The sequence below is a fragment of the Homarus americanus genome, unplaced genomic scaffold (genome assembly GCF_018991925.1).
Source record: "Homarus americanus isolate GMGI-L3 unplaced genomic scaffold, GMGI_Hamer_2.0 scaffold32413, whole genome shotgun sequence".
NCBI lineage: Eukaryota > Metazoa > Arthropoda > Malacostraca > Decapoda > Nephropidae > Homarus > Homarus americanus.
Window position 1 is genome coordinate 180729 of NW_024727110.1, and position 19891 is coordinate 200619.

General features: G+C 37.8%; 2 protein-coding genes across 2 annotated transcripts; one reads left to right on the plus strand and one right to left on the minus strand.

Annotated features, from left to right (window-relative positions):
- The first annotated feature begins 902 nt into the window (after positions 1-902).
- LOC121865784 (ATP-dependent RNA helicase eIF4A-like) lies at positions 903-2793 on the plus strand. Its single transcript, XM_042365345.1, has one exon. The coding sequence runs from the start codon at positions 1037-1039 to the stop codon at positions 2306-2308; it is 1272 nt and encodes a 423-aa protein (XP_042221279.1). The 5' UTR covers positions 903-1036; the 3' UTR covers positions 2309-2793.
- A 5502-nt stretch (positions 2794-8295) lies between these two features.
- LOC121865786 lies at positions 8296-13496 on the minus strand (the record flags this gene model as incomplete). Its single annotated transcript, XM_042365347.1, has 2 exons — positions 8296-8718; positions 13349-13496. Coding segments are annotated over 2 exons (291 nt in total), but the record flags the coding sequence as incomplete, so codon positions are not given.
- Positions 13497-19891: the final 6395 nt, after the last annotated feature.

Consider the following 19891-nt stretch of genomic DNA (forward strand, 5'->3'; position numbering starts at 1 on the left):
GGGTTATTATATTTTTTATTTTTTATCTATTTAACTTCAGATATATCAACTAACCAGAAGGAAATTCTTAAAGTTTATTGAACACTGTTATTGTGCTGTGTAACCTGGGCATGTTTTTATACTAAAGTTTGGACCTTATAGTAAATAAGCTCCAGCTTGAGTAGGGCTTGTTAGGTGTATTTATTTCAATACCATCATCGCCTTCAATGGCTTTCTTAGGCTATGTCATATCCTAATATGTCATGACACTTGCTTGTCTACCCAAACCTCACATACCGCACCTGCTTTTGTCTAACCTCCTAATAATGACCGCGTTTATCTCCTCAGTCCTGATCCAACCATGGGGGGGGAGGTCACCTGGTAATCCAATACAACTTCCTTTCCCCACCAGCCCAGTGACGCCCTTGCCTAATATTAACCTAAAGTAACGGTATCCTAACATAACCTTAACCTAACACAACCTTACCCTAACTTAATACTAACCTAACACAACAGTAACCTATTATAACCTTAACATACTATAATGTTAACCTAACACAACCTTAACCTAACCATTCCTAACCTGATGTTACCTAAAAAATACTCCTAACTTGATATTTAACCAACTATTACATTAACAGAATACTGTATTAAGTTAACCTAGCATAACCTTAATTTAATATTTTACCATTTGTCCTATATACTGTATCATTTTATCAAGATTTTATGCTCTTATTGTGTAAGTCGTCGTCAATTTCAATTAAATTGTTGAAAAGGGATGGCGAAATACATCTTTATGCAACCAATTCTGTATACGGTAATAATTATCCGTTGCACATGACTGTTTTCTTTGGTGAGTACACATCTCACGGCGAGATTCTCACCAAAGAAAATTTTGCTAACAGTATAAGAGTAGAAGCGTTTGTCTATAAATGTCTTATGTTTGTAGACTAGTCGGCCAACATATACTGTACATTCTGTGCCACTAGTACCAGTGGCATTAAGCTTACAACACTATAGAAAGGGAGAGCAAAGTGAGGAAGCGGGCCCCACAATCATGATGCTTGACACATACGAACAACAAGGGGAAGAGGACTTGGAGGCGGAGGGTAAGAATGGTGACACCAAACCCGGGCAGCAAGATTTTCATGACCCTGCTGGCATGGACGTGGAAGGCGTCATCGAGACAAAGTGGACAGAGGTGGCTACAAGCTTCGATGACATGAACCTTAAAGAACCTTTGTTAAGAAGCATTTATGCTTATGGTTTTGAGAAGCCATCTGCCATCCAACAGCGTGCTATCCTGCCGTGTATCAAAGGTTACCATGTTATTGTTGCCCAGGCCCAGTCAGGCACCGGAAAAACTGCCACCTTCTCCATCTCCATCCTCGAGCGAATTGACCCAAAATCCAAGGAGACACAGGCACTTATTCTTACGCCGATCCGAGAACAAGCCCAGCAGATACAAGAGGAGGTGTTGGCCCTGGGGGATTACATGAATATAACGTGTCATGCATGCATCGGTGGCACCAACCTGCGGGAGGATATGCGGTACCTGGAAAAGGGTGTTCAGATCATTGTGGGTACTCTTGGTCGTGTGTATGATATGCTCAAACGTAGAGTGATTAACCCCGGCAAGATCAAGATGTTCGTTCTTGATGAGGCCGATGAGATGCTGTCACGTGGGTTCAAGGATAAGACATACGATGTTTTCCGGTATCTTCCCAACGATGTACAGGTGGTATTACTCTCAGCCACCATGTCGCCTGACGTGATGGACGTGACCTCCAAATTTATGCGTGACCCCGTTACTATCTTGGTCGAGGGAAAGGAGCTCACCCTCGAGGGTATAAAGCAGTTCTTTGTTAGTGTGACGAAAAGGAATAAGTTGAAAACCCTTAATGATCTGTACAAGACACTGATCATCAGTCAGGCAGTGATTTTCTGCAACACCTGCAGGATGGTGGACTGGCTGATGGCTCAGATGCAGCACAGAAACCCCAGAGTGTCGGCCATGCACGGTGGCATGAACCAAAAGGAAAGAGGTGCTATATTGAGCAAGTTCCGGTCTGGTTCAGCTCGTGTTCTCATCACCACTGACCTGTTTGCCCGACTTCCCGACATCGACGTGTCCCTGGTGATCAACTACGACTTTCCTTCTAACAGGGAAAGTTATATCCACAGGATTGATCCAGGTGGACGCTTCCACCGAAAGGGAGTTGTTATCAACTTTGTGACTGCTGATGACACCAGAGCTCTGATGAACATTGAAAAATACTACCGCACTTCCATTGAGAAGATGCCATCGAATGTGGAGGATCTGATTTAGTTCCTGTAATGTGCTAAGTAAACCACAGATATCGCTACTCGAGTATCCGGTCGAGAACTCAAGTACTAAATGTTGTATTAGGAAGAGGAAAACATACAGCCCAGATAAAGTGTGAACTGTAGATAGTGATGGTGTGTTGGACATGGTCTCCTGTTGTCTGGGTGTGTCTCGCCATCGAAAGGCCCCCACCCACACTGAGCGACTCTAGTACGGTACCGCCAATAACAGGCCTATCTTCCTTACCATTTTCCTGGGTGCTCACCCACTACCTGGGCGCAGGTTATACAGCGTATCATACACAGCAATGAGAAAAATTCGGCCCTCTCATGTCTCTAAAGGTAAATTCCAACTACATTTACAGCTGAGTGAACTGAGTGTGCCTGGGGATAGGACCACCGACCCATGAAACAAGGGGCAAGACTACATCCACTTGACGGTTGCTTTCATGTCCACAAAAAATATAAAATTACCTCATATAACAGTAATTTTTTCTGTTTAATACACCGAGGGTCCGTGGCTAGGAAGTTAGGTAGGTTTGTTTGGTTAGTTTGGTGAAGTCTTATCACAATGCTTCCGCTGCTTGATTTTCATATCAACTACGGTTAGGTCAGGTTTAATTTAGAAATAACCACTTTTTAACACATCTGCACAAACTACGACAGTGTCCACTTTAAAACACAGAGGAAATGCGGCGTTTTTATAATTATTATCTATTAAAAATCGGAGGCGGGTCAGTCATCAATAATTACCTCTATCAGAAGACACAGTTAACACATTATCTTAGCAAATTGAAAGACGCAGTTAACAAATTACAGTATAAACATTGTTCATAGTGGACAGATGGTAGTGTGGTAGTAAAGGAAACACGTGTAGCTCAAGTATTTTTTTAAGATAAAGTCGGGATGCCTAAAATCTAATACAGTACTGTACTTGATAATGACGTGACCGATCGCCCAAGCGGTTAACGAGCCGATCAGTGGTGATGAGGATAAAAGTAATGTACTGTATCATGGTGTCATCAAAAGTCATAATGGTGGGACAATTTTTATATTAAAATTCATGTTGAATTGTACAACATTAATTATCTACTAATAAATCCTATGTATTTGGTTTTAGTAGCAGTGAAGGTAACCAAGTTGGATATAACCTTAAGGAATGTATGCAAGGTGTTCCTGTAAAGAACTTCATAGGATGGTTCAGTAAATTACTTTTGTTATGTTTATTAAGGCTCTACGGTTATCATATACTTGATTAAATAACCCCACCTGCCATTCAGGTAGGGAAAGTGACAGCTACAGTCATAAGCTGGTGAGCCATGCAGGTCAGCAGTGACAATGAGATCACGTTACCGATAGGTGAGTTATTTGACCAATGCATATGATACCTTTGCCTCAGTCAGAATTTTTTTTGCGACGGTTGCATCAGCCTGGATCCGACCCTGCCTATTAGCTCCCGAACTCTCTCTCTCTCAGGCACTGGCCAACAATTACCAGCAAAAAGAAATCGGGACGATATACTTTAGTTATCCCTTGTAAATTACTCTTTTGTGTGTGAATTGCAATTGTGAATGGAGGGAAGGAGGGAGGTGAAGAAGTGATGGAGAAGGGGTAAAAAATTAATGTTGGCAACAATATTTTAGTGTGAATTGTGATTGTGATGAGAGAGAGTGAAGAAGGGTGGAGCAGTGAAGAAGGAAGGGAGTGAAGGAAGGAAAGGAAGGAAGGAAAGATGCGCTTCCCAGGTATTTACATTCCGTGTCAGCGAGTTAAGCCCAACATGGATTTTACTAAGCCTAAATCTTAAGGTGTTAAAACCTAATTAATGTTTATGTGGATTATCGTAAAACAGATGATCGTAAATAGGGGGATACCTGTATTTTTTCAACATCTCCAGCTCCAAGATTCCCAAAGGCATCTACAAGTGGTCACAACATTCAAGACGAAGAGTTTATCACTTGTAGTTGATTCCTTAAATGAGGAGACAGAGGAAGATGGCTCTGTCTTTTCCACCCACTAACCATTTATACCTTCAACCAACAATGTTAGACCAAAATACTGAACTTGTTCTTTTCATATGTACAGCACAGTACTGTGGATGGTAAGGCAGGGGTTAACACTGCCTCCCAAATGGTTTAGGTGTTGGGGGCAAAAAAATTAGGATGATAAGTTGGTATAAGAATCTGTCTAAATGTATGAAGAACCACAGATGAAAAGGCATATACTGTACTGTACTGTATTGTGTATTTTCACAAGTTACCCGCATAAAGTTATGGGAAATATATTGTACAAGGGTCCCGGGTTATGAACGAGTTCTGTTCCTGAGGACGTTAAGTCGGAAATGTACGTAAGTTGGAACACACACCCTATGTGCACTATATCATAGCCTAAGTCCTTTTATACATCTCAAATCACTTAATTTAATAGAAAAGACGAAATAGTATGACAAAATACAGTTAAGGAAAGTAAAAATTAAAGTTTAACTTTCATTGAAACATGGGACTGGCTGGTCTTCCACCCATATCACTAACAATCTTTCCATTTCAATTACAATCAACTTTTGTTTTGGTATCACAGTTGAGTGCATTGGTGTAGATCCTTTTACATATTCAAGAATTTTCTGTTTGTCTTTCAAAATTGTTCCGATTGTTGACTGACTGAAGCTCAACGCTTACCAGTGACTGAGGGTGTTTTGCCTTTTTCAGAACGTTTAATTACATTAACTTTCACTTCCATTGTACCCGTAATTGTTTTCCTTTTCTTGGATGCTCTATCACTTGCAGCAGGTTTGCATTCGAGAGCCATGATGAGGGCCGAAAAAGAATTAATAAGCAAAAAACAACAATTTGCACTTGATCACAGACGTTACTACAGGTTAGGGTAAGGCGAACTGACGCCCCCTCAAGGTGCGTGGCTGGGTGATGCATTACTCCCCACCCACCTCTCCACCAAGCCATGCAAACTAGTTCTTGTACATTAATATTGCACTATGAACCAGTTGTACCTATGTCGGATTCTTAAAATAATTGAGTTTATGGACCTTGTCCGCATCAGCAGGTGTTTGTAAGTCAGACGTTCAGAGTAACGGGATCCCTGTATAGTAAAAAGTTTATTATTTGGTACTCTTTAGTAAACATCTTCTATATCTGCCAATACAAATGTACATTGTGGTAAGGTACAGTACTGTATATATTAGGCACAGTACAGTACAGTACTGTACAGTTTTATTTTTAAGAGCAGCATTAAGTGCATTTTTAAGTGATGAAATGCACTACCCATATTTAATTAAATATACAGTGTCCACATAATGTAAAATCCAAGTTACATAGTTGAGGCATTTTTATGTTAATTAATAGAGCTCGGTTATTACCTGCCAAATTGAATTAGGTGTGAATATTCTCATGTCAACTGAGTGGTGCTTTACACAATATTTCTACAAAGACCGTGTGTGCATTTAGCTGTATCCTGGTGCAATTACTGTACACCGGTTTCTGTCAAATTCTGAAGACAAAACACACACACATTGACCATCACCACGACCTAATCTGCAAATTTGGTAAGAAGCTTCTACACCATCCTCAACACCGCCCTACTACCACCTGATATCCCTAGCCCGAGAATTGCTGTTCGACACCACAACCGCATCCAGCCCATACGTGCATGAACTGATCGCTATAAGAACAGCCCAGTCCCAACCATTGTAAAAATTATCAATAACTTGTATAAACCAGTGTATTCACTCCCAGTAAACACTACTCCTTGCACTGTCACTATGTTGAAATGCCCTTGAAATGCCCTGTAGTTTGAGCTTTTCCTCATGTAGTTATTATATATCTTATTTGTATCACTTATGTTATTTTTATATTATTTGTAAATTGAAACCCATTCCCAATTATGTAACTGTATATTTTCAGCCTTCTGGCTGCCAAGCTCTTTCAATAAACAGTTAATTATTATTATTATTATTATTATTACTACACACATCACCATATTAGCCTATCCATTTACTCTCACAAGAGTCACAATGGGTCCCAAGAACAAAAAAACTGGTATTCTTGCCCTGCTGAGTGAAAAAGTTCCTGTGAGGGAAATCTAAGATGAGACACGGCAACAATAAGACTGAAGCAACTGACACTCAGTCTTCTCACCAACGAGGTTCTACCTCAGAAATTGTCTCCTGGGAGGCCATTGTCATACTTATGAGAGAAGTGATGAAGAATCCTACAATCTCTACAGGAAAAATGAAAAACCACCACCACAACCTCCTTCAAAATATTTTAGAACAAATGAATCAAGAACAACTACAAGAAAGACTCCTTGTGAAGCTATAAGAATATTCTAGTGCTGGAATGGCCTGGGAATTCACTGGATCCAATACAGTATGCATGGAGTCAAATGAAAGGCAAGTTGTCAGTATGGAACACATCATGATTACCTCACCTGCAAGAGATCAAGGACCTGGACATTGGAGATGGTTCGTGATTATTTACAAACTGGGAAAAATTTTAAAATACTAAATAATATATGAAAACGTTTGTATGCATTTTACAGTTTTATTTACCCTTAACTTATATTTTAGATATGTCATGTAAAAAGGCTACAGGAGTCAATATTGTTTGTGGATACTGTACTGTAGTGAAACCTCTATATAACGGACGGACTTCTCTCTTCATATAATCCGTTAAATAGGGAGTTTCATATCTAACAGACCCTTGATATAATGGACTTCATCTCTGTACAGTAGTTCGTTAGATGGAAGTTTCACATCTAACTGACCTTCGATATAACGGATTTTCCTCTCGATGTAGTCCGTTATATAGAGGCTTCACGATACTATACTGTACAATAGCTTCACGAACCAAGAGCACCTGTACTACACTCCTATTACTACTTGATTGGCGAACACTGTACCTGTCAACAGTATTCCTTTGGCATATCAGTGTCCAGTATCACCCAACCCACCCAGGCCAAAAATAAAGTTTTTACAGGCAGTCCTCACTATGTGAAAGTTGGATGCAATCTGCAGATGTTATGCAAATTTATTTTTAATTTAACTACTTGTGTACAGGATCCCATCTGTTCTGAATAAATTCATCTGGTGTAAGCCAAAGAAAATATTAAAAGTGGCAGCCCCATAGTGAAGGGTTAAGAAATTTTCCATAAAATTGTCATAAGTGGACAATGCATTCCTGGGAGCTATTGTCAGACATATTATGCAGCCAATACTAACCAAACTAAATGCAAAAGACATACTAATATCTCACTACATCAATACAGTACTACTTGTACAGAACATCACTATATTTATAATTTAAAAGAATACTGGCCATGTACTGTATACGAAAATGTAAATACAGTACATTATTGATATTGCAGAAACTACCTACAACACTTGTAGGTTCTCCAAGCAGAGGGAAGTATTATGGTGCATATAACAGCCATGTCTCTTCTTACTGACTTACATGGATACACCTTACATGTGTGTTAGCACCTCAGCTTCTGCTTATATTAAAAAAAGAGGGAAAATGGTTCAAAAACATTTCTGATGATGATGACAACAAAGCACAGGATAATAATTACCAACAACTGAAGTCACTTGGTATGAAGGATGGGTCCCCGAACTCATGCCCTGGATTGGCAAAATACTGCAGTATAGTTCTGCACCAACTTTGCAATGAACCCTATTGGGTAAAGTGGCAAAGATTATAGTGGAGTGGTGCAGTCGAAAGTACTGTAGCTTATTTGAGATACGAACAACAGGAAAAAATATGTATCAGTTAAAAGATTGCACATAGTGAAAAGTATGCACTAGCTAATTCATAAATTTTGTATGTGTGAAAACATATACAGCAGGAGAGCATACAGTGAGGACTGCCTATACAGTAGAGTATTGTACTGAGTATATACTAATGCCCAGACAACTTCATTAATATCAACAGCAAGAATTTATGATGGTCCCATTTTCAAGAATAATTAAAACAATTTGCCTATGATAATTTCAAAACACTTTTAGTGATTTAAAACTAATTATTTTATTACCACTATACATGTGCCATACATATACACTATCAATTTACAGTACTGTATACTTATCATCATTAAAGATGGTCAATCCCTTTTATAATTTAAATCCAGGTGTTATTCATATGAATAAATTAAAACAATTTATACACCACAAGTGTATTACCTGTATATATTATTTACAGAAAGAGCAATATAATGGAACAATTCCTCAGAGAATATTCTTTATTAAAATCCTCTAGCAACAACATCAAAAATTTCCATTGTCAGCTGATGGTTGTGCAAGTCGGTCATTTCCCATCTCCACTTCCAAGTCAAAATAGCTCATCTTATCATAACAGAAGTATTCTGTGTTTGGGTAGTCTCCACTCTTTGAGGCTCCTGGACCAACAGCAATACAAAAGAAACTATAATGTTACATATGCCAATAAACCTTTCAATCCTAACCTCAATCTATTTTTGTTTCCCCTCCCTGCCTAAGATTTAGGGGAAAAATAGTGGCCTTATAAATTAATTAAACAATGTTAAAAACCATAAAATGTCATGAAAGAAAATTTATATCTAGCTTAGTAGCTGCAATTTGTTTCCTCAGTAAGACAATTTGACCTTTAAGTCTTCCCAATACAGGTACCTCAATGTGCTCTGAAGTTGTTAATACAGTACTGTACTATACATTACGGTATGTGTCATATACTCAAGCTAAACCTTATCATATTCCTCTATATCAATACAGTAGAGGTACAGTCACTCACATGTATTCATACACACCTATATTCTTGTGGGTCAAACTATCTGGTAACACTTTCCTGTAGAGAACCGTTAGAATATGACAGGAACCTCTCGATTTACGCGATAATTCCGTTCTTTAAAATGGCCGTGTAAATAAAAACATGAAATCAAATAGTAATGTAAATACGTGTACACAGTGGAGATTAGGGGGTTTTGTTATTAATAAAACAGTACCCAATGTTATATCAGTGAAAAACTACAGTACAGTATACAGTACATGAACAATACTGTACCAGGAAATATAAAATACTCCAGGCCTTTATTTGTATCACAAGCACGCTGATGGGAACCTTATCATGAGTTTGGTGTTTGATCTAGTATGTACCCAACCTCCATACTATTCTCTCCATAATAAAACTTTGAGAATACGAGGTCTTAGATAAACTGATTAATGTTCCAATCTTGGCAATCTGCAAAGTAGATTCACTAAGTTTAAAGAACACGTGTAATGTCAGCTGTTTGTTCACCTCTCTCATAACGTTTGAGTACATCCATCTTATTCCCAATGGTGAAATTATACCTCTGAGCAACACTGGTAACAGAACTTAAGAAGAAACTTTAGTGGCATTATGCAAAGGGCAAAACAAGTGCAATATAGAGTATACTGCAGCACAAAATACTGTAACCTGTGACTATAGACTGTATCCATGCATTGAGGACTGTATACCCACCAAGTGTATGTATGCGCTTCTCGTGCCAGCTGGCAACACAACACCACTGCCAGCCCTATGATGATGTTTGTCGATGGTCACGTTATTCTAAACATAAGTCCACATGAACTAAAAAAAGGTGTATATTGGACTTGAACAGCAGGTGGCGATTAGCATGATTCTCCTGCTTGTAACCTTGTTTAACCAATTCCCAGAGGAGAGTCTTATTTTTATACACAAAGTGTTTGACTTCCCCTACATAATTAACCAAAAGTCAGAGGGAATAACGGAGAAACAGACAAGGCAAGATAAAAACAGAATCTACAGAATCTACCAGACAGTTTACACCTCTACAGTATACAACTACCAGACAGTTTACACCTCTACAGCATACAGTTACCAGACAGTTTACACCTCTACAGTATACAGCTACAGACAGTTTACACCTCACAGTATACAGCTACCAGACAGTTTACACCTCTACAGTATACAGCTACAGACAGTTTACACCTCTACAGTATACAACTACCAGACAGTTTACACCTCTACAGCATACAGTTACCAGACAGTTTACACCTCTACAGTATACAGCTACCAGACAGTTTACACCTCTACAGTATACAGCTACCAGACAGTTTACACCTCTACAGTATACAGCTACCAGACAGTTTACACCTCTACAGTATACAGCCAGACAGTTTTACCTCTACAGTATACAGCTACCAGACAGTTTACACCTCTACAGTATACAGCTACCAGACAGTTTACACCTCTACAGTATACAGCTACCAGACAGTTTACACCTCTACAGTATACAGCTACCAGACAGTTTACACCTCTACAGTATACAGTTACCAGACAGTTTACACCTCTACAGTATACAGCTACCAGACAGTTTACACCTCTACAGTATACAGCTACCAGACAGTTTACACCTCTACAGTATACAGCTACCAGACAGTTTACACCTCTACAGTATACAGCTACCAGACAGTTTACACCTCTACAGTATACTACATCATCCATGGTTCCAACATGAGCAGCTGAATTATTACTGATGGTAACACATGGCATCACCATATGGTTCATGGCTGCTTTAACATATTTGAAACAAGGCAGAAGAATCAATACTTTAGTTATCTCATATGTCCATAGGACTCTGGTCTGCTTTGTATAAGATTCATCAATATGACTGAAGGGTTAAGGGAATCACAATAAAGCAAAAGTCTTCAATAAAAAATCAGGATGTTACTGACAGATATCTCACACTAAGAGTGTCTGTATCACTCATCTGGCAAAACATTTTTCTCAACAAGTGTCTACCAAATGTAAACCTTTGTGTCCCCTCAGTGAGGCCATACATGACCTTAGGGACTTCATTTGTGTAACTGTACATATCCCCCAAGGATGCAAAATGCCATATTTTTTAAAATGGCCCCGTGTTTTCTGATAACTTGATCCTCTTCGCCACTGATCAGCTTGTTAGCTGCTTGGGCAGTCGGTCACATCTCTGTTATGCACTGTTGGCAAGTACTGTACAGTATTGGGCATGTACTGGCTCAAGAATGTATTTGTACCTGTGCCAGTGTTAGTCAAGTCTGGTTTTAATGAGTTCACTCTCAATGCCGTCACAATCTCTGGTAGATATAAAATATTACAAAAAAATTCTCCAGAAGCTTCATTTGAACAAATTTGAATGCCTCATCCTAAAAGAGCTATGGTATACCATCAATATCATCACCATTTTATGATAATTTTCCACACTTGCATGAGTTAGCAGTGATTACCTGATGGCATGGTGTAACGGTTGGCATAAAGCAAATTTGAAGTAAGTTTTATGGCTAGGTGCTCTTTCTATTGCCAACAGATGGGTAACTGTACAGTATAAGAAGTACTGCAAGTATTAGCTGGCATGGCATTACCTACCCCCGTCCGAGTTGAATACCAAATATTGTATTTTTCATTCCCTAATTTATGAAGATTTCTTAATTTTCTGGCTAACCTTCTGACTCACAGCTCCTCATAACACGGGTCATCTATTGAGGGCAGTCAATGTCCTTACACAGCCCTAATTATTCAACCCAGGGCACAAAATCATCCAAATCACACCCATCAACCCCAAATTGGGAGATAGGTACCACAGTAAGTTAGTCTAGCATGAGTGGGTTTTTCTATGTGAGGCATGTGTGCATGTAAGTATTTGGGTGACTAGGAGCGTTTATGTGTAAAATTGTCTGTGTAAGAGTCCATGTGCTCATAACCTTAGTACACCTGGATGAGGAATGAAAGCAAACATGAGTGTCCTTGATTCACTGAGGGATTTAAATGTGACAAAATTGAAAACATTGCCAGCAGCAATTAAATTAAATTACAGTACAGTACTGACACTTGTAGTAGTTATAATGTATACTGAATTCTTTGTTATCTACAGTACTGTATTTATTCTCCTATTTATTTTACATTTTACAGGTCAATAAGCAAAAATACCACATTTTTCCAATTTATATAAAACTAAACTGGTGCCATTTTTGCTTAGGCCCCTGTGTCTATCAAGTCACCAGAGGCCACAAAATGGTTCCTTACTGACATTTGCAGCTACAGTATCTAAATACTGTACTGTAATAATTAATTCCCATTTGTTTACCCAAAGTTTTAATTCCGTATCTAATTTCCTACAAGCCAACATGTGTATAACTTTAAATAGCATTTTTGTAGTTTTCTTGAAGTTAAACCAAACCAAACACTGAGTGACTATTCTCACTCCCTCAGGAGCCTCCATTGTAAATCACATTGCATCACACTACTGCCATGATTGAAAAACTTATGTCCCAAATAATATGACCACTACCGTACCCTTATTTACCTAAATGTGATGTAGGAGCTTGCATGGTACTGTAGTTTTCACTGTATATTTTATGGGATACAAGAAAACCAGCTTCACTAGCCCCTTGTTAAGATCCTTGCAACTCTTTCAAGCTATGCTGGTCATTAAGGTACATTATCAGCCAGAAGACCCAGGTACATGGACTTTAAACCTCTTGGACTGAACACCAATCACTGGACTCTTATGCAGGCTGGTTAAGATAAAAACACTAATTTAAAGAAAGTTCTATGAAACTCTATGCTTTACACCATCAGATGCATTGCTCCAACCATAAAGGAACATCCCTCTTGAAATAAGGGGTTGTTAATATCATATATTTTCTGTAAAACTGCTTGAAGAAAAAGAAACTGGAATAAACAAAAACTGTATGCACCGTTTTTAGATACAGTTCTGTACAAGACCGATACGTACAAAAACAGTCCACAACAGATAAATGACTGCCCACCCGACCAGCTAGTAAACTGACAAGAGGTGAAGAGGTTATTTAAGTAAGTACAGTGAAGCAAGGATGTCTGATGTCCAAAAAGGGTCCATCATATTTATGGATGGGGTAGTAGGAGAAATAAAGGCAAAGGAGATTGAGTCAAAAACAAAATTGGATTTCATATCTCCTCCATACTGTACACTAGACCTGCATCACCAATTTGTAGATTAGTAATGTGGAGCACAGCACCTACTGTACCCTCTACACTGTACTTACGTTCACTAGGACTGGTAGGTGTGGCTGCAGACTGGTACTCAGGAATATCCGATGTGCTTTCGGGTGTAACTGCAGGTGATTCTGTTGCCTTTGGAGACTTTGAGGCCTCAAGACAAAATCCTAGAAAGCTGGACGAAACCGAGGTGCCTCAAACTGTAAATTAAAAATAAAGTGACTGAGTTTGGATATCCTATTTTATAGTTGAGGAAAGTCAAATAAATTGTGATATTCCTGCCAACAAAATGTCCCCCCGCTAAAAGTCAGCACTACCTACAAGCTACGCTATATACCCAGTATAATTGATAGTTAATGAAAGTTATGACCAACTCATCTCCCTAGAGGTTCAGTGAGGGCCATCCAACATGGGCCCAGTGTTAAGTTTGGTTGAATTAGAATTATGAAAACTTGCTTCAAAAATAAGTTAGGTGTAACCACGTTATAAATTCACATAGCAGTACTCACTGTCCATAATTTAGTGAATTTAGTGTCCTATTCCAATGTTCTAGAATATTATTTTAAACAAGTTACTGAGTTAAGCTAAGAAGTAGATGAAAATGTAAAGTTTAAACAAAATAATAAATTGTCAAATTACGTATTTTCGAGTCCCAGGATCAGTACTAGACAAAATTTTTGTTTGTAATTCACTTTAAAATGGCTGGCAAGCTTAAAAGTGAGAGTTTTGTGGTGCTGAGAAGAAAAGACACCCAATTTAGATTTTCTATGTATTATTTAAGCATTTTCGAATTATGACCATTTAGGCTTACAACCTGGATTTGGGTCCCCAACCCGTCATAAGTCAGGAGGCTATATATATATATATATTTATATTTATATTGAGAATATTTTACAATTTACAGTAAGTGAAGATTATAATAAGCACTCATTTTAACCTCTGTGCTTATTAGCACTTGAGGGTAATAATAATAATATATCACTGAACTCTGTATGGTTAATGGAGAAACAAACTAATGCATAATGCCATGTTCTTTTATGGTCAGTGGTCACTTCTAAAGGCTGGCAAATACAGGTACAGGTACTTTCTTTTCATAGTACAGTGCAGTTTAGTGTTTGCTGTTAATGGCAATCAGATGTATATTGTATTTCTATAGTGTTCATTACTTATGGCAGGCAAAGGTATTTTTTTCAGTTTTGTTGCTAAGACTTACCTAGGTATTTCTTCTCATCTTTTTACCTGCTTACAGATGTCTCTTACACCACACACTTTTGCTCAAGATCACCGCCTTGTAAATATAACTCGAATAACTGTCTGACTATTAAAGAAAGTTTATACACCTTCTGATATCAATAAATTGGAATAAAGTATCAAAATTTTCAAACATTACAGGCCTTGTCATTGCCAGGTGACCAAACACCACCCCCTTCCCTTTCATGATAACCGGAGTGATAATGAATTGCCAGACGATGCGAGATTAATGATGGGTGTTTGTTATCGTAAAAATTATGATATTGTAAATAATAATGATAAAAATTAGGGGATGGGTGGGTCTACGCAATTCGTAGGTGTGTACTGATGTCTCCAAGGATTTGCTGTGATTAAAATAGCATTATTTTAAGAGTTATGGATTTTATTGGACCATTACTGTATTAACATTAGTGTAATGGAATCACATGGAGAACTGTGTCCTTAGAACTCAAGTCAAGAAATCTGCCAACTACACAATGGGAAGTAGCTCTCACAGATGCTCTCCACTGTATTCAATCTGTGCTATCAACTGCCACTATCACCATGAATAGGTGTTTGGTTACCAGCAGAGATCCACCTGTGGGAGAGCCATACCCTCCTGTTTAACCATCCCAGGTTCCGTCTTCCTCAAGTGCCAACTATGAAACAGCTAATATGAATCATTCATACATGAAGTTGAGCTCATTGATGTCAATCCAGAATATGCAAAAGGTAGACATCAAGAAGGAAGGGAGACTACTGTATATCTAGGCCATCTTGCACCTTAAGGGAACAAAACCAATGGACACAGAGACCAAAACGTGACTGATTTCGAGCACGTTGCTTCACGAGGGTCAACTAAAAACCCTAGAGAGCCTTCAAGAATTGAGGAGGCTGAACAACTGGAGGACACTGACCCTCAGGAGAGACTCAAACAGGATACACCAATGACTCAACCAACCCCACATTGTTCAGAGCACTCTAGGCCTCTGCCCTCATAGTTGACAGATTTTTCCTTGCAGGCTGTAGGTCCAACCTTGTAAAATGATTAATGAAAACATTCTTGATATTTGTGTAGCTTTTGGGTTGATTATAATTTGTTCTGTGTAGAGTAATGAGGACACAAATTATTTTCTGGAATGATCTTATCTGAGGCACACTACAGTACTGTACTAGTTTATGACACTGAACATTGGCTATAGGACAAATAATGTACTCAGATAAATTTCAGTATATTTTTTCTTCTGTTAAGCTCATTTTAAAGGCTGGGGAGCATGGTGTGTACTTTACCTTTTTTTATAATATTGGTTGACAATGTTGTACATAATCTTGTATTGCATTACAAATGTAGTACAGTACTGTAGTAGGGTCTTTATAATTCACGAAACACAAATTAACGTTTTTATGTTCTCAATTTCACTGTCAAATATTCATTTACCCAACAATTTCCCTTTACTTCAACTCCCTGCCTACTTTGTGTGATCAAAATTGCAAATTTTAAATGGAAACAAGTACATATATACTGTACATTTCTGGCAAAAAAGCTATAAGTACTGTACAGTTCTGTATTTCTTCTCTATCTCCATATTCAAAAATTGCTGTTTTTTTTTTCATGCATATGAAACAAAAGTATTAATGTTTATGAAATGTTTCTTTTAGTGCTCACATGAACAATTGAATATGGCTATGGTTGGAGCTGCTCATCGACATAGATTCCTGTTCAGGAGGAAAAATCATGAAAAAGGTAGAATAATTGCAACTCCTCCATTATTTTTCAGTAAAGATTAGTTAAAGGTCAATCAAGGAGTTACATTATATGGAGTTGTATATAGGGAGATTGAGGAAAAAAATAGTCTTTGAAGTAGAAGGAAATTGTGGGGTAAAATCACACAAAAAACTGACTAAACCAAATCAAACGGAGCCTAATGTAACCTAACTATTACACAAAACTTCAAGCGTAATATTTAAGAACAAGTGCCCAGGTTACAGAGTGTAGTTAAGAAACTTGTCTACGCTATAAAAGAAAAGTTCTTCAGTTTATCATGAACATTCCAAAATTGGTGGAGGAGATCTAACCTAATGACTCAAATACTGTATCTGTATAAAGATCTGACCTAACCTAACCAGAGTACCCAGAAGGACCAGACCAAACCCAACAAGACAAAAGAAGAAACAAAGAAACCTAAAGAACCAAACCTAAAATTGAAACAGAAGAACGTGAAAAATATACTGTAAATTTCCGACAAAAATGCCAGTGTTCCTATTTTGGCGATGGCGGACGAGACGATCAGCACCAGAAGGACTTTATGGTGTTAACCATCTTCATCATTACTCATTATTTTCATTTACATTATCTATCTATATTCAAATCAATATAGAGTTCCATGATCGATCTTTTCCAAATCTTAACCTTTTTTTATTTTTATTTTTGACATTCAAGAGGTAAGAAAGAACTCTTGGTGCAACTATAGAGTGCAGTTTCCAAAGATATCTTAAGTCTAACCTAACCTAAATATCTTCTAGAAGCACCAAACTTTTCTTCTTTAGAATTTTTCCTAAACTTGTTACTCCTCAATGATGTAGATTATTACCATACAAATTGACATAACTAATTCCTCCAACTTTTTACTTTACTTTCTTCTGGAATATTCTACAGGTAAGAAGGAATATTAGGGGTATTTTACTTTATGGGGTAGAGCACCCAAAAGTTATAAACGACTGAAACATTTAGGTCTCCTTATTCTGACCAATTTGAACCACATATATACCAGGGGGAAATGGATAATAGCCACACAATTGAATTTGATTAATTTTACGTAGTTTTCAGTCTTCGTCTCTGTGAGGAGATGTTATCGGCGCATCACACATGTGCAATATTGACTGACATCATCCTGTTGCGACCAATTATGTATCCATATCATCATGTGATTTTTTTTTAACCAATCGCATTTGATTTTTTTCAAAGGAAGCATCCTGGGTACGATTTTAATTTCATTGGCCAATCTCACAATGGTCGTGGTGGAGGTTGGTTGTCATTTGTGCTCCTAAGATTATTTTAAGTATATTGCTGAGTCTTACGAGAAAGACGATCATTCTATCCAATTCTTACGTATTCCATGTACTTTCGGACATGGCGTGCCACAAAGTTTTAAACTACTGAAACATTTACCGTAGGTTAGCTTAAACTAGGCCTACTGGGGGTCCGCTAGGGGTTGGGTTAGGTTAGGTTAGGTTAGGTTAGGTTTTGTTAGGTTTGATATCTCGTTCTCGTTTTCTCCCCCACCCAAAAATCACGACTTCCCAGGATCTCCCCCATTATTATTGGAGGGGGGGGAGAAAGTTCCGCCAAAATGAAGGTCAGATTCGTTTAAAACACACCAAAATACACTGGAAAAACATATTGGTCAACCCCTAGGGACTTGTGTCCTAAAGTAAAAAGTTATTTTTTTCCATAGAAATTAGTTCTAGTTGCTGGTTAACCCTTGTTCATGTTCCAGAGCAACAGTACCAATAAAATAACTAATTCTGAAGTGAGGTACGACCAGGCAGGCTTCCTCCTATACTAACACTAGACCCATTACCGGACCTCCTGGGAGATGAGTTAATAATAACTGATAAAGTTATCTAATATGAGTACAATCATCAATCAATCAAATTTAATGAATCTTCTACTACTTCCCACTCCGGGTTTCACCAGGGCCAATCTTAGACCACAAAATAAAATGTCCTTAATCAAAATATATTCTATTCAAACAGCTAAATTTGATTTTTTCCGTACCTTAAGAGCCTGAAGAAATCGTGGTACCTGCGCCATAATAATTAACTTTATGATAGCCCGATGATAACCACAGGAACTGTATTTGCAGACACCAGTCACACCACAGTGAGGAAGATGAACCAGTAGCCGGGGTTCGAACAGGATCAGGTCCAAGTTTTCGAGACATTTAATAATTATGAAGTAAATCATATCCTTGTTTAATTTACAAAACTGAGTATGTTTAGAATTAAATATAATTTTATCACATTAATAACATTAGCTTACATATACACATTCAATATATATATAATTCAGCTTATTATTTATACCGAATAAAATACGATTAACAAATAACAGTAAACTATTCAATATATCTTAACATTTAAATTACGATCATGAAACCATTTAAAACACAATAAACTTTCTCGTTATTTCGTTTACTAATATGGAAAATGAAACGTTAAGAGTATGTAACGATTTAGAGAAATATTTAATGGTTCTTATGTTTCATCTTGTGCTCGAAACACCTCTGGTCGCTCATACTTACGTCGCTTAACTAAATGTGGTTGGATACTTAACTCACTTTCCGGCCACAAGGTAATACTATTGATTAAGACTTATCACAACATAGCCATATTATTTAGAATATTTGATATCGACCTGTATAGTCAATAAATACACGACTCATGGAATTTCAAAAAACAACTACGGTATAGAGTATTATTTAAACTTACCTACAAAGAATATGAAGGACAAGCAAATTATAGATTGTAGCTGGATATCAGACCACCAAGAGGGAGGAGGCATTGCAGTTATTTCTTCTGCCTTGTTCTGTTGGCCGCTAAGGGATTTTTCTTGGGTCTTCTTTCTTGTTCTCCTGTCAAATTGGAAGTTGTCTTGAATAACCTTTCTTCTGTGTTTATTTATAACACCGCTACTAGATTTGTGGCATAATATTCAACATCATAAGTTTTAGTGTAAACTTTTCAGTAAGTGTTTTATTTTCTTAGATGAGTGTTAAGACAATGCTGAGAACACAATAAATGTTCTGGTGAGTACAGGACATCCACCAACCCACCCAGGCAGAGCCACAAATGACAATAACATACTGTACCTGTAATGTAGCACATTAAATACTACGGTAGTTACTATAAATGGGTATATAAGTGGTGAAATAATAATAAATTAAACCTTTGGTACTGTACATAAGGAGGCAGTGTGGCCAGCATTGTAATCCACCACCTTTTTTCTAACAGTAGAATTGGGTATCCATTTACAGCTGGGTGAACTGAAGATGAACCAATGACCCTTGTCCAGGAGGTGAGTGCTTTATACCCTCGACGGCTGCACTCTTATCACTGCATACTACATCTGGTTTAAGAGCTATGTATGCTTCCCTCGGTAAGAAAGCGTATTTAAAAAAATCTGCTTTTGGACCATCAACCCAACCAAGTACTGTATGTGTTACGGAGCCATTACCTTACCTTACCTGGTGCTACTACAGTATGTGGTCTACCGGGATATTTACACTATAGCGTCCATTAAACCTAACCAAACTTAACCTATAGTAGCACCGAGTTACCAACCTGCATTACTGCTTCCC

Coding starts and splice junctions, on each gene's coding strand:
- LOC121865784 (XM_042365345.1), top strand. CDS start 1,037: ATGATGCTTGACACATACGAACAACAAGGGGAAGAGGACTTGGAGGCG.